Source organism: Podarcis pityusensis (genome assembly GCF_964106645.2).
Source record: "Podarcis pityusensis genome assembly, chromosome: 8".
In the NCBI taxonomy this organism is placed as follows: Eukaryota; Metazoa; Chordata; class Lepidosauria; order Squamata; family Lacertidae; genus Podarcis; species Podarcis pityusensis.
Genome location: NC_138033.1, coordinates 82279518 through 82303655, shown reverse-complemented (window position 1 = coordinate 82303655; position 24138 = coordinate 82279518). Strand labels below are relative to the sequence as shown.

The 24138-nt window shown below is 46.7% G+C and overlaps 2 protein-coding genes and 1 long non-coding RNA gene across 5 annotated transcripts in view; 2 read left to right on the top strand and 1 right to left on the bottom strand.

Moving 5' to 3' along the window:
* Positions 1–7830, top strand: part of ACAD10 (acyl-CoA dehydrogenase family member 10) — a 35709-nt gene extending 27879 nt beyond the window's left edge. For all 3 annotated transcript variants that reach the window (XM_081017326.1, XM_081017328.1, XM_081017327.1), the window contains exons 17-21: positions 628–786; positions 1487–1659; positions 3697–3840; positions 5715–5792; positions 7003–7830. In XM_081017326.1, the coding sequence (XP_080873452.1) occupies positions 628–786; positions 1487–1659; positions 3697–3840; positions 5715–5792; positions 7003–7137 (689 nt within the window). In that variant the 3' untranslated portion in view covers positions 7138–7830. The remainder of the gene's footprint in view (positions 1–627; positions 787–1486; positions 1660–3696; positions 3841–5714; positions 5793–7002) is intronic.
* The window catches only part of LOC308483580, a 97415-nt gene that overhangs the window by 62430 nt on the left and 10847 nt on the right, over positions 1–24138 (bottom strand). The window lies entirely within an intron of this gene.
* ALDH2 (aldehyde dehydrogenase 2 family member) overlaps positions 9781–24138 on the top strand; it is a 32714-nt gene continuing 18356 nt past the window's right edge. Inside the window, exons 1-3 of the mRNA XM_081017438.1 lie at positions 9781–9933; positions 19948–20052; positions 23463–23603. Of these exons, the coding sequence (XP_080873564.1) occupies positions 9802–9933; positions 19948–20052; positions 23463–23603 (378 nt within the window). The 5' untranslated portion in view covers positions 9781–9801. The remainder of the gene's footprint in view (positions 9934–19947; positions 20053–23462; positions 23604–24138) is intronic.

Below are 24138 nucleotides of genomic sequence, written 5' to 3'. Positions count from 1 at the left end.
AGACGAGGAGTGGAAGCTGCCTGGGGTGGCGGCTTCTTCTGTTTCCAACGCATCGGTGCAAGTCGAGAATAATAATAATAATAAATTTTATTTATATCCCGCCCTCCCCAGCCGAAGCCGGGCTCAGGGCGGCTAACAACAATAAAATAGTGCAATGTTCTAAAAACATTTCATTGTAAAAATTAATTAAAATCAAATTAATGGCAACCATTAAGCTAAAGTTCTGTGAAGATTGCCAAAGGAGGGAGTCAGGCTGCGCCCTGACCAAAGGCCTGGTGGAACAGCTCTGTCTTGCAGGCCCTGCGGAAAGATGTCAAGTCCCGCAGGGCCCTAGTCTCTTGTGACAGAGCGTTCCACCAGATTGGAGCCGCAGCCGAAAAAGCCCTGGCTCTTGTTGAGGCCAGCCTAACCTCTCTGTGGCCTGGGACCTTCAAGATGTTTTTATTTGAAGACCGTAGGAGAGGCGGTCCCGTAGGTATGAGGGTCCTAAGCCGTATAGGGCTTTAAAGGTTAAAACCAGAAGGAAGGGCATTTGGGGGAGCGTGGTTAGCAAACAGCCAGCCAGCATGGAGGGTAGTACCGATTTCCAACACAGTCACCTATCATCCAAACCTCTCTTCCCGGCAGGTTCCTTGGACCCTCGTTGCCAGCTCTGCATCTTTATGGGCAAGACAGACCCCACTGCCCAAAGGCACAAGCAACAGTCCATGTTGCTGGTTCCTATGGACACGCCTGGAATCACCATCCTGAGGCCACTCAGTGTTTACGGCCTGGACGACGCTCCAGGTCAGGCAAAGCATTTTTATTCAGGGTTTTCCCTGAAGGGCTTCCAGGGAAGGAGGGCTGGCATGCCCTGGGCCTCTCTTGCCTTTAGGGTCTTCTGCAGATAGGGCACCACCACTGCAAAGGCCCTGTTCCCAGTTGTTGTTGTTGTAGTAGTAGTAGTAGTAGTTTGGATTTGATATCCTGCTTTATCACTACCCGAAGGAGTCTCAAAGCGGCTAACATTCTCCTTTCCCTTCCTCCCCCACAACAAACACTCTGTGAGGTGAGTGGGGCTGAGAGACCTCAAAGAAGTGTGACTAGCCCAAGGTCACCCAGCAGCTGCATGTGGAGGAGCGGGGAAGCGAACCCGGTTCACCAGATTACGAGTCCACCGCTCTCAACTGCTTCTGGCGGTACCTGGGGAAGAACCTCCACAGATCAAGTGTTGCGCTCTTGCTAATTTCAGTGATCAGAGACTCATAGAAATTGTAGAGTTGGGAGGGAACCAAAGGGTCATCCCCCTGCAAGGGAGGAATCAGAGCTCGAACATTTGTGATCCGCGTCTGCCCTTAGGAGTTAGTGTTAATAAGGCTTCAATATTAACCCAAGTTACTTAGGCAGAGTTACCCCCCAAGTTGTGATGGGGGTGTTGTGTAACAGCAGCCAGGGAGTGGCAGGGGGTTCCCTCTGCCAGGAAATTCCCACTTTCTTCTCTTTCCAGCTGGCCATGGAGAGATAGCCTTTGACAACGTCCGTGTCCCCCAAGAGAATCTCTTGCTGGGCCCTGGCCGAGGCTTTGAGATAGCCCAGGGGAGGCTGGGCCCAGGACGGATACACCACTGCATGAGGCTGATCGGCTTTGCGGAAAGGGCGCTGGACCTCATGAAGGAGAGGGTAAGCGACACAGCATGGTGCGTGGGCTTGAGGGTTCTCATGGAGCAGCTCTCCTCAGCACTTTGGGTCATGTCCGCCTGTCACTGGGCTCCTTTATCCAGCACAATCTCATTCTGGGCTGACTCCCTCCCTCCATCTTCCCCAAGCACTAGGCGGTTTGGGGAGACCTTTGCATTGCAGCACGTGCATAGGGACGCGAGTGGCGCTGTGGTGTAAACCACTGAGCCTCTGGGTTTGCAGATCGGAAGGTCGGCGGTTCAAATCCCTGCGACGGGGTGTGCTCCTGTTTGGATACACACTGACCCCGTTTGGAGCGCTAAAATGAACTTTCAATCCAGAGCATCTCGTAGCCATCCGCATGCTGTTTTCAATCCAGATTGATTCTAGATAGCAGTTACTTGGTGCACTTTTGAAAACACTCCCCCTGATTATCTTATCCATGCCTTTCAATTCAGTTCAATTTGTTATTTCTACCCTGCCCATGCAGGGACGCAGGTGGTGCTGTGGGTTAAACCACAGAGCCTAGGGCTTGCCGATCAGAAGGTCGGCGGTTCGAATCCCCGCTACGGGGTGAGCTCCCGTTGCTCGGTCCCTGCTCCTGCCAACCTAGCAGTTCGAAAGCATGTCAAAGTGCAAGTAGATAAATAGGTACCGCTCCGGCGGGAAGGTAAACGCTGTTTCCGTGCGCTGCTCTGGTTCGCCAGTAGCGGCTTAGTCATGCTGGCCACATGACCTGGAAAAACTGCAGACAAACGTCGGCCAGTAAAGTGAGATGAGCGCCGCAACTCCAGAGTTGTTCGCAACTGGACTTAATTGTCAGGGGTCCTTTACCTTTTTTTGCGTTGCAGCTTATTTACTGCGGCCATGACAAGTCAGCTTATCAGGGTGAAGACCTGTCTGAATAAAACCCTCTTTGCCTGCAGAAGGTCATAGGAGGCTGCCTTGCCATGTCAGATCTCTGGTCCTTTCAGCTCAGTCTTGTCTACAGTGACCAGTGGCAGCTCTTCAAGGTTTCAGGCAGTGGTCTATCCTAGCCCTGTCTAGGGCCTTATCTGTCACAGGGTCACTGGCAGAGAATATACTGTGCGTCCAAAAGGGGCTAAGTGGGTCTCCTTTCACAAGGAGTTCTAGCATCTGGGAGGAGCAGCCACCAAGGAGGCCCTGTCTCAGGTTTCCACCAAGGGCCTCTCTGGAGAGTTTTCAAACCCAGACAGCCCTGTATGCTAAAACAGGGACTTTTGGTTCCTTGTCACATAAAGCTTCATAAGTCACCACGAGCACCTCTGAAATGTGCCTGGAAGTAACCTGCTAGCCTTCAAAACCTTTAAAAAAAAATATATTAAAACAAGGACAATACACTTCAATAACATGCACGAATTAAAAAAGGAAAAAGCAATGGAACTGACTGAAAACGAAATTAAACATACGCACACAGTACAAATTTGGATTGTCTCATTCATACTCCCTGGAAAATAAGCCTGATTACCATTATTAGCATTGGGCAGGTGGAGGGGGATAATAACATTTTTTAAAGGGGACCATTTATTTGGGACCAAGGTATTGCGCTTGAGGTCTTATGGTGTTCTCTTAAAGCTGAAAGAATTCCAAATAGGAGTCATTTGAACATTGATATCACTACTAATATATGAAATAAAATAGTTGCCGTGCAGCTGAAAGCAAACCTTTTTTGTTTTTTGGTTTGTCCTCTAGTGTACCTTGAATTTTAAGTTACTTTTTGGATCAGATTTGGCTGTACCACATTTAAACCTTCTAAATATTTCTCTTTTTTTGTGATAACCCTCCTGGCAGCTCACAATAAATATAGAATCATTTATCTATTTTTAATCCGAACCGTCTTCATGGATGGTTTTCTTCAGTGAAGCTGTCTTTAAATTGGGAGTAAGGGTACCCCCTAGAACTGGCCCTGGTCAGTAGTCTGCCTGAAGTCCTGTGAACCAACTGATGTTGCTACAGCGGCCAAACAGTCTTTGGCTAGGCCAGAGTGAAACCCTCAGCCAAGTGTACCTTCCTTGGCAGGTGGCATCTCGCGTGGCCTTTGGGAAGCCCTTGGCAGAGCAGGGCACCATCAGGGCAGAAATCGCCGAGTCCCGTGTTGAGATTGAGCAAGCCCGTCTCCTGGTCCTCAAGGCAGCGCACTTGATGGACACTGTTGGGAATAAGGTACGTACTCAAAGACTTTCAGGGGTCTGCGAACCAGGGAGAACTGTGGCTGTGGGGAAAGAGAAGTTTTCTTTTTTCTTTTTATTCAAAATTATAACAAGACATATTATCCAAAAACATATCATCCTTGTTTCCGCCCCCCCATTTTTCCTCCCCCCCTTAAAACCCACCCACCCCACCCGCCGACTTCCCTCAGTTCCAGTCTTTGATTTCTCTATAAATGCTGTTTTCTGCATGTTACACAATTGTATAGATCCTCAAACTATTTAGCTGATTATTATCAATAAAAAGTTTGTGAATGTTTATTCAAAACCTGCCAAGGAGTCCAGTTCGCTTTGTTGCGTCTTCAGATACTTTGTAAAGGGTTCCCATTCATCCTTAAAGTCACAGTTATCCTTGTCCCGTAGCTTATATGTCAGTTTTGCCAGCTCTGCAGAGTCCATCAATTTTTCTTGCCATGATTCTTTAGTTGGGGTTTCTTCAGTCTTCCATCCTTGTGCTACCAGAACTCTCGCGGCCGTTGTCGCATACATGAAGATTTTTTTCAACTTTTTTGGCAGGTCTTTCCCTACAATCCCCAACAATAATGCCTCGGGTTTTTTAACAAATGTTAAAGGGAACATACTTACTTGGCAGGGGAGATACCATGATCACAAAGGGAAAGGAAAGTTTTCAACCCTGTCATTCCCACCACCAGCTCACAGCGGGGATGTGAATGCAGGAAGAGCCTTCTAGATCAGGCCAGTTGTGGCAAGTAGCCATTGATGGCCTTATCCATGGATTTGTCAATAACAACAACAACAACAACAAATTTTTATTTGTACCTTGCCCATCTGGTTGAGTTTCCCCAGCTCCCAACAGAATATTAAAAATGCAATAAAACATCAAATGTTAAAAACTTCCCTAAACAGGGTTGCTTTCAGGTGTCTTCTAAAAGTCAGGTAGTTGTTTATTTCCATGACATCTGATAGGAGGGTATTCCACAGGCTGGGTGCCACCACCGAGAAGGCCCTCTGCCTGGTTCCCTGTAAACTCACTTCTTGAAGTGAGGGAACCACCAGAAGGCCCTCGGAGCTGGACCTCAGTGTCCAGGCTGAATGATGGGGGTGAGTTCCATAGTTTAAAGCCCTCCGAGTTGGTGGCAGTGAGTTCCACAGTTCAGCTATGCACTGTTGTGAAGGAGGACTTCATCTCTCCTGAACCTTCCAACATTCAACTTCATTGGATGGCCACAAGTTCTAGTGCTAGGCTTTGTGGCCCTTCCCTTGCCACAGGTGCACAAGAGGGCAAATGATCCCCGCATTTCAGGGGGTTGGACTAGATGACCCTTGCGTCCCTTCCAACTCTACAGTTCTATGGTTCTGTGAATCAGAACTGTAGCACTGAGGAACGATGCAGACCTCAGACTGAAGTGGTCAGAGATGTGGAGCTGGAGTGGCTTGAGGCCTGAAGGGAAAATCAAGGAATGGGGAACCTGTGGCCCTCCAGATGTTGTGGAACTCCAGCTCCCATCAGCCCTGGCCAGCACGGCCAATGGTCAGGGATGATGGGAATTGAAGTCCAGCAACATCTAGAAGGCCCCACGTTCCTCTCCCTTGATCTACACCGTTGCTGAATTTGAGAAAGTTCTGGGCTGGCTTTTTCGCCCCTTCACCTGCCACTCATTTCTCCCTTTGGCACTGTGTTCATGGCTCTGTCCAGTGGCCGGATTGGGCCCTGTGAAGGTAGGAGTAGAGGCTCTCCCCATCCTGTTCTCTGCTTCTGGTCAGTTTACAAGAGGTGGCATCAAAGGGCTTCGGTGGGAATGAAGGCAGGTTATGTATGTGGGGGGAGTCCTGAGGAAGAGCTGACCAACATTTTGTCTCACCTCCTAGGAAGCGGCTCTTGAGATCGCCATGATCAAGGTGGTGGCCCCAAGGATGGCTCTGCGTGTTGTCGACCGAGCGATCCAGGCGAGTGTTTCTCATGCTAGAGGAGGGGCAGGGAAGCTGTGGGAGTCCAGGCGTTTTCGGATGCCTTGACCATTGTCTGGGGCTGATGGGAGTTGAACTCAAACAGTATATTGATGGGTACAAGGGTCTCATCACAATTCAAAGGCAATATAATTTACACTGTATTGAGCCAGGCCTAGCTAACAGGCATCCTCCAGATGTTGCAAGGCTCCAACTCTGGTGAGAGGCAGCGTGGTGTAGTGGTTAGAGTATCAGACTAGGAGCTGGGAGACCAAGGTTCAAGAATCGGCCTTCAGTCGTGAAGCTCACCTTGGGCTCACTGTCAGCCTAAGCTACCACCCAGGGTTGTTGGGATCAAATGTGGAGGGGGAGAATGTGGAGAGGGAGAATTGTGTACCCCACCTTGAGCAACTTGGAGGAAAGGTTGGGATGGAAATGCAATAAATAAGCACCCATAAAACAATAGGTAATAAAACAATAAAATAAACCAGTAGGCTAAAAGCAAAGAAAACAAAATGACAACTAAAAATATAAACAGAGGGTCAGAAAATGGCTAAAACCTAATTAAAAGTTGAATTGAGAGCGGGAGGTTCTGGCTAGGCTGCTACCTCCATTGCCATTTCTGTCTGGATTATTTAATTATTTTTTAAAAAAATATTTGGATACCACTGTTTCATTAAAAATATATCAAAGTAGTTTACACCAATAAAATCATACCACAGAAGCATTTTTTTTTCAATGTTAAAAAGTTAAAAACAAAGTAAAAAAACCCAAGCATCAGTAAACCATTGTGAAAGGATGTCTTCTTGATTGCCTGCATAGGCCTGGCGGACTAGAAAAGTGCAGGCGTTTAAAAGTTTGCATAGAAGGCACCCACTGAATCTCCAGTGGCAGAGAGTTCCACAGGATTGGGCCAATGACACTAAAGGCTCAGTTTCTCGTGGTCAAATGAGCCTCACCCACTCAGGAAACGACCAGCAGGTTGTTCTCAGTAAAAAAAGGGGTTCAGTGAATCTACTCCTTCATTCCTTGTTACTTGGCCAAGCCTCTTTGAAATCTAATGCATTATGCAGATACTTGCAATACAGTGCATCCTGCACATTAAATAAATAAATAAATAAATAAATAAATAAATAAATAAATAAATAATAACACTGTGTTTCCTCTCTGTTCCCTTGCTTCTTTCTCCTTCCCCTCGCCTGGCTTACAGGCTTTTGGGGCAGCTGGACTTAGCAACGACCAACCACTGGCGCAGTTCTTCGCCTGGGCACGGGCTCTCCGCCTCGCCGATGGACCCGACGAAGTCCACCGGGCAGCCATCGCTAAAATGGAGCTCAAGCGCTAACGGAGCCCCGTCCAGGCGGCCACACAAACCCCCAGCAAGCCAGAGTTGGGAAAAGGGCACTCGGTCTGCAGCTCTGGGGACTGGCAAGGTGTGGTGCTGGGGAGGCTATATGGATGTGGCTTGTTTATTGGAAATCCGGTGTCTGTGCTGGCTTCCTTGGGCCACTGCAATAATTATTGAGCTGATTACAGAACCCACAAAGAATCACAGGGGCCAGCCAGCAGCTAGCGAAGGACTCAGCGTGGGCTGAGAAGGCAACGCAGATTCCTAGTTGTGACCTCTCGGGATCTCTGCTGAAGAATCTACATGGGTGCACTCAGAGATCCACAAAAGCGATGAACTTTCTTCATATGGTGGGCGATGTGATGGGCAATGGATATTGGAAAGCTACCCTTATGAAGAATATCGGCTCACTCGTGTATGGGAAAGCGCTGCCTCGGATCCACCGCAGGATATTTAGTAGTATGGTGGAGAAAGTATAGAGGCATCCCTTCATGGATTCTAGCAGAGGAGCCTCTAACCAGCTGCCTTTCAGAGTTTTCCGTGCCTTGGCAGGGGGTGAGGATATGCACTTTGATTATATACGTACTGTAATTCACTGAGGGAATTGTGGGGAAGATTGAAATCACAGGAGAAATAGGGATTCTGCAAGTGTCCCAGGGAACGGTTGCATTAAAAGCAGAATGAACACACTGACTCTGCCGTTTTCTTTTCCAGAATGCAGTTACGAAACCTAAGTTTTGCACCAGGATTCTTACAGCTGGGAGGGGCTGGCCTTGCCTTTTCGTACTGCTTGCCTGTATTCTCCTTGGCTGCTAAGCATGGGAATGAAACGAAATTTCAGACGAAATGGAACCAAAGCTGAAACTCGCTAAACGAAAGACGTACTTGGGTGGGAACGGGTGCAAATGAGGTGCTTATGGGGTGCTTATAGGCAGAAGCTGGTTGTTGCCGTCCTCCAGACCTCATGTCGAAAAGGCACATGAAAAAGGGCCTCGGATGATGAACACAAGGTCAATAGGCAGAGAGTTCCAAAGTGTAGGTGTTGCCACACTGAAACATGGATAACATAAAAGGGTGGGATTAGGGACGCGGGTGGTGCTGTGGGTTAAGCCACAGAGCCTAGGACTTGCCGATCAGAAGGTTGGCGGTTTGAATCCCCGCGACGGGGTGAGCTCCTGTTGCTCGGTCCCAGCTCCTGCCCACCTAGCAGTTCGAAAGCACGTCAAAGTGCAAGTAGATACCAAATAGGTACCCTCTGGCGGGAAGGTAAACAGCGTTTCCGTGTGCTGCTCTGGTTCGCCAGAAGCGGCTTAGTCATGCTGGCTACATGACCCGGAATCTGTACGCCGGCTCCCTCGGCCAATGAAGCGAGATGAGCGCCGCAACCCCAGAGTTGGTCATGACTGGACCTAATGGTCAGGGGTCCCTTTACCTTTACCTTTAAAAGGGTGGGACAAGTATTATGTAGCACCTCTTCTGGCGTTGGGTCTGGGCTGATGGGATCTGGAGTCCCAACTGAGTGTTGCCATATTTCAAAAAGTAAAAACCAGGAGCATTTTTTTAGGAAGACCCCAAAATTGTTGAGCTTAGACAAACCCCAACATTCTTGAGCTCCTGCCCCCCCCAAAAAAACACACCAGAAAAATGTGATTTTTCGGTTTACTTGCCGAAGATCCAAACCGCCTCCTTCCAGAAATTCCCCCCAGACATCACTTCCGCCTTTGAAATCCCAGTACGTAATGTCTGGGAAAATCCGAATGTATAGCAAGCCTAAACAACATAGAAGGTTCCCCAGACCTACTCTCTTTCTACCTTGACAGTGTATAAATACATTGAGCAATATTTCAGTGTGGCGTAGAGTCCTGGACTAGAACCTGGGAGACACCAGGGTTCAAAACCCATTTGGCCATAGAATCATAGAATTGTAGAGTTGGAAGGGACCCCCAGGGGTCATCTAGTCCAACCCCCTGCATTCCAGGAAACTCCGTTAAAGCCATGGAGCTCATTTGGTTGACCTTGGGCCAGTCAGAGGGGGCTGAGAGCAGTTGGAGTGCAGCAGTGTCTGGAAGGCTCCAGGCTCCCATGCTTGGCACAGGAGTGGCACATGCCCACAAAGCATTTTTTTTGGACAGGATTTGCTTTTGCAGCGGCTTTAGGCTGCAGAGAAAACGAAAACCTGAAGAAATTTGTCTCGGGGAAGAATGTGCGGGGCCTGGGGCGGCTTCACCTGGGAGTGTAGTCACGTTGGCAACTTTAGCAAGCAATGACCTAGCCCGAGCTCCTGCCCTGCCCGCAACACAAGCTGCTTCACACGTGCATTGAAGCCCGCAGTCTACAGGGTTTGGTTGTTATTTTTCGCGCGTGCGAACGAGCCACGAGGGCGGCTGTGCCCTCATCCGTCCCGTGGAGAAAGCAGGCCGCGCGCGTGTCACCCGCGGACGCCGTTTCCGTCCGTGACACGCGTAACGTGTGAATCCTCCCGACTCCGACACGCAGGGCGCAGCTGAGCGCCGCGGGGGCGGGGCCCTCGCCAAACCGCTTGCCATTGGCTGCCTGGAGGCGGGAGAGGCCGACTCGCCGTCCCTCCCCCGGCCGGGCGGAGCATCGGGGTGCAGCCCAGGCGGCGGGAGCGCGCGCTCCGTTTCGCAGGAGGAAGCGAGCATGTTGCGAACGCTGGCGCTGCGCTCCGGCCCGCTGCGCCTTCGGGCGGCCCCCGTGCGCCTCGCCGCCAGAGCCTGGTCCGCCGCCGCCGTCCCCGCGCCCAACCCGCGCCCGGAGATCGCCTACACGCAGGTAAGGAGCAGGCCGGAGCGGCCCCGGCTTCTTCGCGGGGGAAGCAGCCGCGCCTCCTGCCCGCCCCCCAGCCTTGCTTCCCTCGGCCGGGCAAGAGGTTCCTGGAGCGCGTGCAGAGGGCCGGCTCTCCCTCGCTACCCGCAAGCAACCGGTTTCTCCGACCCGGACCCCCCGGACCCTCCCCCAGCTGGGGGGAAAAAGGAGGAGGGGGTCTTCATCCGGATCTTCCGCACCTGCAGAGAGGGCTTATCTTCTTTTCCCCCAAAAAATTTTCTTTATTGGTTCAAATCAAATCAAATCAAATATCTTTAATACGGTCAATGACCAGCAAGTTTCTTTATTGGTTTTCACATTATAAACAAACAAACACAGAAGACAAACCAACACAAATCATAGCCTTCTTGAAAATTACACTTATTAACATTGTTAAGTGACTTCCTCGCTTCCCCTCGGTTGGATTTCATTGCATGTCCTTTTAACGGTTTTCCAAATCGCAGTTCTTATAAAATTTAACTTAAACCTTAACATCCTTAGATCTTCGCATTATGAAATTAAACATCTGAATTCATCACTTAACATAAATAAAATCCTAAGCCAATTAAGTATCTGCAAGCTGTTTTCAATTAATTTAACTTAACATATTTAACTAAATAGTCATTAAATTTTGTCCATTCTTCCTGATACTCCTCCTCCTTCTGGTCGCGGACTCTTCCGGTTAGGTCGGCTAGCTCCGAAAAATCCATCATCTTCATCTGCCATTCTTCTATTGGAGAGAGAGAGGGCTTATCTTGCTGAACACTGAACTCTGCAGCCTCCATGACTCCGGGATATATCTGGGAGGAGAAAGTGTTCAAGTTGCAAAGGAAATGGCCGGGGGTTTGGATTTCGGATCAAATTCTGGCCTCCCCCTCCAAGATCTCCTTAGTGTGAAAATCCCTGATTTCTAGCCAGATGAGAAGTTTCTCTCTTTTGCCCTGGCCTTTTCCTCTTCTGCTAGATACTGTATTAAGAAACATAAAATGTAGCATTCGCAGGGAAAGGAAGAAAAAAAGGAAGGAACGCCCCTGTCTCTCATTCCCTCTTAATTAGGCAGTCATTTAAAGAGAGGAAAACTCGGGTTTGGCAATCCATAGTTTGTCTCCTGGAAACTTCTGCCACTTTTTTTTTAAGGTTGGCTGCAGGTGGAAATAACGGTGGAGGTTCCAGATTTCTACTGACCACACACCCGCACTCCCTCCTGAGGAATGCTGAAATTGTGATAAAGGAGTGGGAGCGTGCACAAATCTTCCTGAACAACTGCACTTTTTTTTTTTAAATGATATTTATTAAAATTTCAGAAACAAAAAATTACATAGTTAAAGAGAAAAGAAACAAGGGAAAAAATAAAATAGAGAAAAAACATACAAAATACAAAGTACAGAAAAAAACAAAAAAAACACTTAAAAACAAATTAATCCTTCCGTATCTTACATTTCATTTCCTTGCTTCCCTGACCTCCTCTCACCTCCCTTTTTGTTTTCCAGTTCAATTGGTTAATTCAGCAATTCCTTTCCCTCTTTGTTTTTGTCTTAGTCCTTTAACTTAATATATTATAGCTTTAGATTCTCACCTATTAACAATCCATTTTTACATACACCTTTATGACATTGCTGCTAAAACCACTTAACTTCATTCTGACATCATTCTAACATTCATTAATTTTGCAATATTTCTGTAAATAGTCTTTAAATTTCTTCCAATCTTCTTCCACCGACTCTTCTCCCTGGTCTCGGATTCTGCCAGTCATTTCCGCCAGTTCCATGTAGTCCATCACCTTCATCTGCCATTCTTCCAGAGTGGGTAGATCTTGTGTCTTCCAATACTTTGCAATAAGTATTCTTGCTGCTGTTGTGCTGAACAACTGCACTTTTGCACGTGCAACGCCGGCTCTGGAAACACCCTTTTTTAAAGTGGCACCTGCAACAACATGTTGCAGTATGGAGTGCTGCAGCCATACCCTTTTCCAAGACGACACACCATGACATCCCCTTTTCTGATTTTTGCATTGCCCCCACAACAGTCAGCCAGCCTTGAGGTCCATGCTCAGTCCTCGTTTGGCTGCTTCCGGTTCCACCCCCCTTTAATATCACTTAGTAAAGGTAAAGGGACCCCTGACCATTAGGGCCAGTCGTGACTGACTCTGGGGTTGCGGCGCTCATCTCGCTTCATTGGCCGAGGGAGCCGGCGTACAGCTTCCGGGTCATGTGGCCAGCATGACTAAGCCGCTCCTGGCGAACCAGAGCAACGCACGGAAACGCCGTTTACCTTCCCGCCAGAGCGGTACCTATTTATCTACTTGCACTTTGAGGTGCTTTCGAACTGCTAGGTTGGCAGGAGCAGGGACCGAGCAACGGGAGCTCACCCCGTCACGGGGATTCAAACCGCCGACCTTCTGATCGGCAAGTCCTAGGCTCTGTGGTTTAACCCACAGCACCACCGGTTAACATCGCTTGTCTTCCCCAAAAGGTTTGCACTTCTGCAAGCGTGCCGGTCCTCCTCTCCTCTGTCTGGATGGTGTAGTTTTTAGCTGTGTGAGGATCCACACCAGGGGTCAGCAAACTTTTTCAGCAGGGGGCCGGTCCACTGTCCCTCAGACCTTGTGGCGGGCCAGACCATATTTTGAAAAAAATATATGAACAAATTCCTATGCCCCACAAATAACCCAGAGATGCATTTTCAATAAAAGCACACATTCTACTCATGTAAAAACACCAGGCAAGCCCCACAAATAACCCAGAGATGCATTTTAAATAAAAACACACATTCTACTCATGTAAAAACATGCTGATTCCCAGACCGTCCGTGGGCCAGATTTAGAAGGTGATTGGGCCGGATCTGGCCCCCGGGTCTTAGTTTGCCTACCCATGATCCACATTCAATCCTGGGTTTTGCAAATGGAGAGAATAGCTAGCTACTGTCTAGAAACTTAATTTTGGGCCAGAAGCCTCCTTGCCACTTGCTTAGGCTGTTGCTTCTGTTTTCTCTGAAACTTCCTGACCTTAGAGGTTCCTTCCTTCTCCGACTCCCTAATCCTCCAGCAAGAGTGATTGGAGGATCCTGTCCCAAATCATTGATAGACGTCGTTTGTCAGCCACAATTTCCCCAAAGAGCTCTATGTGGGGCTACCTTTGAAGGGGACCCGGAAACTACAACTAGTCCAGAATGCGGCAGCTAGACTGGTGACTGGGAGCGGCCGCCAAGACCACATAACACTGGTCCTGAAAAACCTACAGTGGCTCCCAGTACATTTCTGAGCACAATTTAAAGTGTTGGTGCTGACCTTTAAAGCCCTAAATGGCCTCGGCCCAGTATACCTGAAGGAGCGTCTCCATCTCCATCATTCTGCCGGGATACTGAGGTCCAGCTCTGAGGGCCTTCTGGCAGTTCCCTGGCTGGGGAAACCCAGTCAGATGGGCGGGGTATAAATAAATAAGTAAATATAATAATAATAATAATAATAATAATGATGATGATGATGATGTTTTGCAGCCAATTTTCCTGTCTAAGGCCATTTGTACTTTTCAAGCAGTATAATACCACTTTAAACAATCCTGGCTTGCTCCACAGAATTATGGGAGTTGTAGTTTGTGAGGGGTGCTTGAGAGTTGTTAGGAAACCCTTCCCCAGTCTCTTCCCAGAGCGACAATTCTGAGTGTTCCCTGGAAAGAGGAATTGGTTGTTAAGCCAACCTGGGAATTGTTGCTCTGGGAGGGGAATAGTGTCTCCTAGCAACTCTCAGCATCTTTACAAACTACAGCTCTTGGGGGGAAATGCATGATTATTCAAAATGGTATCAATAGCACTTTAAATGTATGCTGTGATGTTTTGGACTACAACTCCCATCAGCCAGCGCATCTGTGCTTCCACCATCGTGGAGCTGTGCTAGCTGGGGCTGATGGAAGTTGTAGTCTGGAGGGTCCCAAGCCGAAGGTGGATGGCACTTAGAGCATCTCGGAGGAGATGTAAGACAAGCTAGTTAAGACTTTGAATGTGTGTACTGCTTATATAGGACGCGGGTGGCGCTGTGGGTAAAACCACAGTGCCTAGGACTTGCCAATCGTATGGTCGGCGGTTCGAATCCCCGCGGCGGGGTGAGCTCCCGTTGCTCAGTCCCTGCTCCTGCCCACCTAGCAGTTCGAAAGCACCCTTAAAAAGTGCAAGTAGATAAATAGGTACTGCTTTATAGCGGGAAGGTAAACGGTGTTCCATGTGCTGCGCTGGTGCAGGCTCGCCAGAGCAGCGATGTCACACTGGCCATGTGACCCGGAAGTGTCTGCGGACGGCGCCGGCTCCCGGCCTCTAGAGTGAGATGAGCGCACAACCCTAGAGTCTGTCAAGACTGGCCCGTACGGGCAGGGGTACCTTTACCTTTACCTTTTACTGCTTATATAACATGATTTATCATCTACAAATAATCCACCTTTTCTTCCCTTTCTCCCCGCCCCTTTCTTTTTTGAGCTGCTGGTGGACTGTCGCGGGTGTGGTCTCAACTTCTTTGGTCATTTTATTCTAATCAGATTTTTGTTAACAGTACTTGGTGATGTGCCATGCCGTTAGCAAGAGAGAACTGGAAAGGCAGCCAGATTTTCCTGCACGGTGACTTTCGTGTGTTGCCTTAGGGATTGCTGACGGGGTGCTTTAGAGAAAGTTGTGGGCACTCTGATCCTTGCCCAACACTTCCCTGATAAAAGAAAAAAACCCCCACAGCAGTGCAAGCTTGTTATTTTTGCTGGCGGAGGGGTGGTCATTGTAATTCTTGCATCCATTCGGGAACGGAGTGTGCCTGGCAGATTGGTGACTGTGGGGGCAGAAAAAGGGAAAGATATCAGCTCTCAGTGGGCCCTTCTGAATATCAACCACTGTATATTTTGCTCTTTCTGAGTGTTGTGATAAGAGGACATCGCATTTGTCTCCCAGACCTGAGGTTCTCACCCCTGGTCTAGAGGTTGATGGGAGGTTGTAAGAACATAATTCAATTCCGAGCACAATTCAAAGTGTTGGTGCTGACCTTTAAAGCCTTAAACGGCCTCGGTCCAGTATACCTGGAGGAGCGTCTCCACCCCCATCGTTCTACCAGGACACTGAGGTCCAGCACCGAGGGCCTTCTGGCGGTTCCCTCACTGCAAGAAGCCAAGTTACAGGGAACCAGGCAGAGGGCCTTCTCGGTAGTGGCGCCCGCCCTGTGGAACGCCCTCCTACCAGATGTCAAAGAGAACAACAACTATCAGACTTTTAGAAGACATCTGAAGGCAGCCCTGTTTAGGGAAGCTTTTAATGTTTCATGCATTACTGTATTTTAATATTTTGTTGGAAGCCGCCCAGAGTGGCTGGGGAAGCCCAGCCAGATGGGCAGGGTATAAATAATAAATTTTATTATTATTATTATTATTATTATTATTATTACTGGATCAGGCCACAAGCAGGACCTGAGCACCAGAACACTCTGTTCTCCTATGGCAGGCACCCCCAAACTCAGCCCTCCAGATGTTTAGTGACTACAATTCCCATCATCCCTGAGCACTGGTCCTGTTTGCTAGGAATGATGGGAGTTGTAGTCCCAAAACATTCGGAGGGCCGAGTTTGGGGATGCCTGTCCTATCGTTTCCAGCAACAGACTCAGAAAATTGCCATGAATAAGTTAGAAATAGAAGAGAAATGCTTGAGGGCTGAGATCTGATAGGAATAGTGTATAAGAAAACTTCTCTTTGTCTGATTTCTGCATGTATGTTTTTATAAACTTCTATCCTCTCACCCTCTTACTCTAAATTAATTTATCTGATCTCCATGGTGCCCCAGGCCATCAGCCCAAAAAGACTTTGGGGAAAACATGATGGAGACATATAATATTGCAAGTAGTGTGGGCCCAGTAGATTGGCACATGTGCCTTCCTTCTGGGTCTGGTATAAAGTAAGCAGCACATAAGCGGCACACAGAACGCTACCAAACCATTCTACGATCTAAGTCTTATATTAATAATCCAAAAATTGAGAGAGCTATGTACAAGATCTACTACAGAAGCCACAAACAGAAAACTCCTTCAAATTGTGTCCAAAAGGAAGATTCAGTCTTTAAAGTTCCTTTAGCCAGGCTTCTGTAGATATCAACAAAAGTAAGTTTGATCAAATGAAGTGTCAGGGATGTTGCGCTTAAGGGTTAGATATCAACAAGGATAAGTTTGATCAAATTAAGTGTTGGTGATGTTACGCGCAAGAGTTAGACAGGGTGCTGGCGTTTGTCACCTGTTTCGCCCACGAAGAGTCTTGGGCTTCTTTAGTAAGTTCTCTCTCACGGTTCTGATATATTTATAAACATTCAAGTCCAAATGTTACATTTCCTCTTAGATTAAGCTACAATATTTACCGTATTTTTCGCTCTATAAGACACACCAGACCACAAGACGCACCTAGTTTTTGGAGGGGGAAAACAAGAAAAAAAATATTCTGAATCTCCGAAGCCAGAACAGCAAGAGGGATTGCTGCGCAGTGAAAGCAGCAATCCCTCTTGCTGTTCTGGCTTCTGGGATAGCTGCGCAGCCTGCACTCGCTCCATAAGACACATACACATTTCCCCTTACTTTTTAGGAGGGAAAAAGTGAGTCTTATAGAGCAAAAAATATGGTAATTTATTTCTTCAGGAAATTCTCAAGATTTTGGTGTATTTACATACATTCAACTTCATATGCTAAGTAAATGGATAAATGCTCAAGTCAAGAGTAGATCTTGTACGTAGCTTTCTCAATTTTTGGATTATTAATATAAGATTTAGAACGTAGAATGATTTGGTAGGGTTTTGTGTGCTGCTTATGTGCTGTTTACTTTATACTGGTTTACTACGAGAATTGGCAGCATAGGTTCATTTCTTCAGTTCCCAGATTAGGAAGGTTGCGTAAGTAGATATGCACTCTTATCATGTGTCCTCCGTAATCTGCCTTCTACAGAACAAACAATCAGACTTCATCCTTGTTCACTGTAGAGAAAATGTTGATCTGGAATTTTTGTGTGTGAGTTATGCAGCACTTGGCAAGGTAGCCTGACCTCTCAGTTTACAGTAAAAGTTTGGCTTTTGAACTCTTCCGCGGCTGGGAGCAGGAGCTAGCTTCTCCCCAAAACTTCCTTTTTTTTTTTTTAATGATATTTATTAAAGTTTTAAAAAATACAAGAATTACACAAAAACAGAAAATAAAAATACAAGAAAATACAAAATACAGAAAAAAGAATAAAGTTTTTAAGATATAACAAAGAAATGAAAAATAAAAAGAAACATACAAAATAAAAACAGTTAAAAACACGTTAATTTTCCATAGCATATCTTCCTTACACTTATTTCCCCGGACCTCCTCATACCTCCCTTTTTTGTATTCCAGTTCAGTTTGTTAGTTCAGCAAATCCTTACCATTAAGCTTTTACCCATTTGTGAACCTTTTTTCGTATCTCTTAAGGCATTACAGCTGGAAACCACTTAGTTTCTATCCAACATCCTTCTAAGATTCATTAATTTTACAATATTTCTGTAAATAGTCTTTAAATTTCTTCCAGTCTTCTTTCACCGACTCTTCTCCCTGGTCTCGGATTCTGCCAGTCATTTCTGCCAATTCCATGTAGTCAATCACCTTCATCTGCCATTCTTCCAGAGTAGGTAGATCTTGTGTCTTCCCTTCCCAAAACTTCCACCTTCCTTTTCGTCTCACTTTTGAAACCAAGCAGCTGACAAACCGTTTTGGAAAACGCTGGTTGCCATCTCCCCATGACTGCATTAACTCAGACCTGTTGGGTTGAAATCTGCACGGTACCTTTAAAGCACTGTGATGCCACTTTATAGAGTCACAGGTTCCCCCCAAATCCTGGGAGCTTTAGTTTGTAAAGGGTGCTGAGAGTGGTCAGGAGGGCCCTGATTCCCCTTCCAGTGTTTCAATTCCCAGGGTTCCCTGGGAGGAGGGATTGCTTGTTAAACCACTCTGGAAATTGTAGCTCTGTGTTTGTTCACTAGGACATTTGGTCTAGTTTCTGCATTAGTCTGAGATTTCTTTTTAAATCTGTATGAAAATTCATACGCACATTTTTCTTCAGATATGTCCTTAAATATGTATTTTATCACATAATCCATATTTAATATGCATAGTATTCAAAGCATGCAGTTCTGATTGTATTTTATCATGAAATACACATTTTGAATGCATTTTGAAACCGGAACTTTATTGCCCAATTCAGAGAAATGCAAAGTCTAAAAGGTTAAGAGGTCCGTGTATTAATACACAAGGTGCAAAGTGAGTTGGTTCAGTTAAGAATGCAGACCAGATATCTCATATTATTACAAACAAATGCTTCCTATATGTGTATAATTTTGTCAGCTGTTCGGAGCTGCTGTCAAAATGAACCGAGGACACACAATACGGGACCACCTCTCCTGGTATGCCCCGCTTAGGACCTTAAGGTCCACAAATAACAACACTTTGGAGGTCCCAGGTTGCAAGGTGGTTAGATTGGTCTCAACTAGGGCCAGGGCCTTTTTAGTACTGGCCCCGACTTGGTGGAACGCTCTGTCACAAGAGACTAGGGCCCTGCGGGACTTGACATCTGTCCGCAGGGCCTGCAAGACAGAGCTGCTCCGCCTGGCCTTTGGTTTGGACGCAGTCTGACCCTTATGTTTCCCTCCCCTTGTGGTTTTGATTAAAACTACTACTAAAGCTACTATTAAAATGAGGCTGCATTTTAAATTGTATTTTAACCCGTATTTTAATAAACTGGGTGTTTGTTTGTTTGTTTGTTGTCCCCCCCATTATGTTTTATTGTAATTTTATTGGTGTTAGCTGCCCTGAGCCCGGCTCTGGCCAGGGAGGGCGGGGTATAAATACATTATTTTATTATTATTATTATTATTATTACTATTATTACAATATCTGGGTCAAATTGTATTATAACTAGCACTATGGGACAGGTGCTGGCATTTGAAAAGGGGCCACAAAGACTGCCTGTGGGTGCATTCTCTCCCCCAAATAACCAGGCACATCGGGGCAGCAATTACCTTTGCTGTAATTACCCGCTGTAATTGGCGGGTTGTATTTATTTTTACTGGCAAACATCTTAGGCATTTTTTGTGTTGCAAGCTGTCAGGCATGCTTGGGCCACTTCTTATTTCTTCTAGAATCAGTTACTTGTTTTGGAAGAGGGTATTGTCCCTTTTGCTACTCTCTGATAAGTGCTTATCTCTGGTGCTTATCTCTGTTTGTGCTGGGTAAATGAGCTGGGCGGCAGTTTCTGAATCAACGGTTGCTATATGTATCAAAGGTTTTTCATAAATGGCTAAAGAATATTAACACCTAGGGCAGCAGCTGTTTTGAATAGGCCAGTATTTCTTGCTCTCTTGCTTTCTTGTAATGCTTAAGATGCTGTTCAGGCCACTTCTTGAAATTTCTTTCGTTCAGGGTAGTGCTTGAGGGTCCACTTCGGTATTTGAGCATCTGTGGGTCTTCGTTTACAATGGGGTTTAAAATGGGTTTACAATGGGGACGCGGGTGGTGCTGTGGGTTAAACCACAGAGCCTAGGGCTTGCCGATCAGAAGGTCGGTGGTTCAAATCCCTGCAATGGGGTGAGCTCACCTAGCAGTTCAAAAGGATGTCAAAGCGCAAGTAGATAAATAGGTACCACTCTGGCGGAAAGGTAAACAGCGTTTCCATGCGCTGCTCTGGTTCGCCAGAAGCAGCTTAGTCATGCTGGCCACATGACCCAGAAGCTGTATGCCGGCTCCCTCGGCCAATAAAGTGAGATGAGCACCGCAACCCCAGAGTCGGCCACGACTGGACCTAATGGTTAGGGGTCCCTTTACCTTTTATGGGATTACTTCAGGAGGGGAATGGCACTCCAAAATCTGCCTTTCAACACTAAGGTTTCGCCTAGCTGTGTGTTGGTTCCTGAAGCATCAATCTCACTGTGAAGCGTTGCATCCCAAAAGCTTACAGTCCACGTTTTCATTTGCAGATCTTCATCAACAATGAATGGCACGATGCAGCCAGCAAGAAAACATTCCCGACCGTCAACCCGTCCACAGGGGAGGTTATCTGCCAGGTTGCAGAAGGAGACAAGGTACCACATCAGTGGGGTCAGGGGAAATGCCTGTCCTAGTTTGTTTATGCTTCGTGTCGCCTTTGCCAACCCAGTCTCCTCCAGATGTTTTGAAAAGTACGGGTTGGCAAGGGTTAGCAAGTTGGAACAATAGCAGCTGCCTTTAAATGGAATCAGACCATCTAGTACACTCAGGGGTGGCCAACTCTCAAGAGACTGCAATCTACTTTCAGAATTATAAACTGGCAGTGATTAGCCCCATTTTGGGGGGGTTCAGCTCAAAGTTGTTGAACTTTTTTTGGGAATGAAAGACCCATTTTGGGGGGTTCAGCTCAAAGTTGCTGAGCTTTTTTAGGGAAGGAGAAGAGCCCCGGTTAAAGGCATGGGGAAAAGGGGTAAAGTCACTCACTAAAAGATTGCACAGAGAAAGCTCCGTCTTCCAGAGATCATACAACCATGGAGGGCAGGGCAGGAGTCAGTTTTAGCGATGCTACGGAAAGGGAGCCAGAGATCTACCAAAACCTCGCGGGGATCTACCAGTAGATCGTGATCGACCTGTTGGACATCCTTGTAGTACTGGATTGTAACTCTGCATTTCAGCCTCGCCCCTGGCACGTGGTAAGAATAATATCACAAGTTTTGTTGCAAAACTGACTGTTACGGTATTTACTATTATTTATTATTTAGATCCTGCCTTTCTCCCAAGCTGGGATTCAAAGCGGCTTCCCACAGTTAAGAACATCATTATAAAATACCAAGTACAGTGGTACCTCGGGTTAAGTACTTAATTCATTCCGGAGGTCCGTTCTTAACCTGAAACTGTTCTTAACATGAGGTACCACTTTAGCTAATGGGGCCTCCCGTTGCTGCCACGCCGCCGGAGCACGATTTCTGTTCTCATCCTGAAGCAAAGTTCTTAACCCGAGGTAATATTTCTGGGTTAGCAGAGTCTGTAACCTGAAGCGTCTGTAACCTGAAGCGTATGTAACCCGAGGTACCACTGTAGTTAAAAACAGTAGTTGAATTAAAACACATTTTGGACCAGCAATTAAAACCCAGTTTTCCCTGACAGCAGTGGTTAGCAGCACCTGCGCCTCAGTTTCCAAGGACGTGTCTGGGCAGGAATGTCTCTGCCTGCCACTCTGACCTCTCTTGGGAAGAAATCCCACAATCTGGGAGCAGCCACGGGAAAATCTCTCGTGCCACCACCAGCCGTTCCTCTGATGTTGACGCTCACTAGAAGATCTTAGCCCTCAGGCAGGTTTTTATGAGGAGATCCAATCTCCCAGGTAGCATGGACTCAAAGAGTCACGTGGCACCTTTAAGTTTTATGGTTCTTGGTACTTTTGAGGGCTTTGATTTAGTCCTCTGCTTGCTTTTGCTTAAATGGAGCCTTGGCAAGTTCTGGCAGATTCAGGAGCTTGTTGCAACTTGGCGACCCTTCTTTTTGCAAGGGGTGTGTGCCCTTAATAAAGATACTAGCCTACAATGGCATTTGGGGTCATATCAGTGTGTCTATTCCTGTATTTTAAGCTTCCGTGAGCCTATAGGAACAGGTAGAGCAGTAATTTACCACCTTAGGGCTTGCCGCTTTCTACAGGTTTTGCATCTCTGCCTCTCGATTACACCAAACCTAACTTTCCAGCAACATAGAAACCGTCTGATTGTCTGGCCTTAATCAGAGATTGCGAAACAAACAGGCGGCTCCTGGCAGACGGCCACACACAGAGTAAACATTTCCTTGTTTTACCAGAGCACCGGCCTTTATATGGCTGTGTTTTGACAGCAAATATGTGGCTGTTCCTTTTCACATGGTAATGTTATATCTGGGCAGAAGCTAGGTTAGCAAACAGGAATGACACAGCAAAAACTGTACAGCACCCAGGGAGGAATAATTAACTGCGTAGTATCTGGCCAGGAAGAGCGAGCAAGCAGGAAAGAGTGGGGAGATCTGTCAGTCGGGGTTTCTCTCAGGTTCTCGTTTTCCTAAACTTAGGTGCCATGAACCACATATCTGCACCAGCCTCAGTTAAGAAAGAAAAAGGTCTTGTGAAAGTTTGTCAGTGTTTTAGTTTGCATTTCTCCTAACACACACATTTTTGTCTGCAATCTTGCCCACACATCTTATTTGCAGGCAATTCTCTATTATTATTATTATTATTATTATTATTATTATTATTACTACTACTATTTATTATCTCACCTTCTAAACTACCATTTCTAGGAAATTTGCACATGAAATGATTAAAAACGGTTTAAAACACAAAAAACAACAAATCCACTTAAAACAAGGCTCAGAGGTCCTCGGTTTAACGGCAGCTGCTACAGGTTCAGTGGACTTTTCTGACATCAGGTTGTTTCAGTCCGCTGGGAGGAAAATTTACAGTGGTACCTTGGGTTACATACGCTTCAGGTTACATACGCTTCAGGTTACAGACTCCGCTAACCCAGAAATATTGCTTCAGGTTAAGAACTTTGCTTCAGGATGAGAACAGAAATTGTGCTCCGGCGGCGTGGCAGCAGCAGGAGGCCCCATTAGCTAAAGTGGTGCTTCAGGTTAAGAACAGTTTCAGGTTAAGAATGGACCTCCGGAACGAATTAAGTACTTAACCCGAGGTACCACTGTACTGAGATGATAACAAAGTAGAAGAGCAATGCAAGAACCATTGCATCAATACTGACAAGTCCATATAGTAGCAGTTGGTGTTGGACTAGGACCTGGGAGTCCAGGGTTCAAATGCCTGTTCAGCTGTGATGCTCACTGGGTGAAAAATTGTTACAGTGGTACCTCGGGTTAAAAACACTTTGGGTTACAGACTCCGCTAACCCGGAAGTAGTACCTCGGGTTAAGGACTTTACCTCAGGATGAGAACAAAAATCGTGCAGCGGCAGCGGGAGGCCCCATTAGCTAAAGTGGTACCTCAGGTTAAGAACGGATTCAGGTTAAGAAAGGACCTCCGCAAAGAATTAAGTTTGTAACCAGAGGTACCACTGTATATAAAAAAAGCTCTCTTACATTTTAGAGTTGTTGGATCTTGTAGATAAGATGGTAGGAAACATTCTTCTGAGAGACGTAATTTTCCTTAGTGGGCAAATGGTTCTGTTGTTTGATACCAAAGAGCAGGGATGGGGAACCTGAGAGGCTGTTGGACTCCACCTCCCATTACCACTACGCAGTGTGTGCAGGAGTCAGGGGTGATGGGAGTTGTAGTCCAGCAACATCTGGAAGACCACAGGCTCCCTGTCCCTCTCACAGAGACACTGCCTCAGCGGATCTCTTGCTTTCCTGAGACCTAGACTTGATGCCCTCACCATGGAAGAATGGGAAGATGCTGTAGACTAGCTTGGTGTCTGAATGAGCAGTTCTCCAGAGTCTCAGATCTGCTTGCGGATTTGCCTGCTCATTGTGTCCCACCTTGATTCTCTTCCAGGCCGACGTAGACAAAGCTGTTCAGGCAGCCAAAGAGGCGTTCAAATTTGGATCTCCCTGGAGGCGGATGGACGCCGCCCACCGGGGCAAACTCTTGCACCGCCTCGCTGATCTGGTTGAGAGGGACCGTGCATACCTGGCGGTATGTTTTGAACTTTTTTTTCCCCAGGTGCATTCTCCTCTTTTCCTCTTTTGGATCCTTTCTCTTCTTCTTCTTCATTGAGTTTATATACTGACCTACACCTGAAGGTCTCACTTTTGGAAGTGCCTAGTAGCATCTGGTTCCTCAAAACAGGAACAGGCAGTGGGGTGGGAAGAATCAGACAAGAGGCCAATCTATTTCAGCAAGTCTCACAATGACCTACGAGGTGCCTGCGTGCAAGAACGCTCTCCCCTCATCCGCGTGCCCCAGAAATTGGTATTTAGAGGTCTGCTGCTTCCGGTCCTCAAAGTAGGTTGTAGCCATCTGACACTGAAATTCTACTCAATATTCATCCAGAGTAGATTCCAATGTATATTTAGCAGAGTAACAACTTAAACGCGTTGCAGGATTCCCATAAAATAGACCAGAGGCAATTATTTCATCCAGCAGAGCTTTACTGCTACTGAAGGCCAATGAGCATAATGGTCACAAATCCAATACATTCAGGATTGGCACTGTCCAATAAAAAATCCAG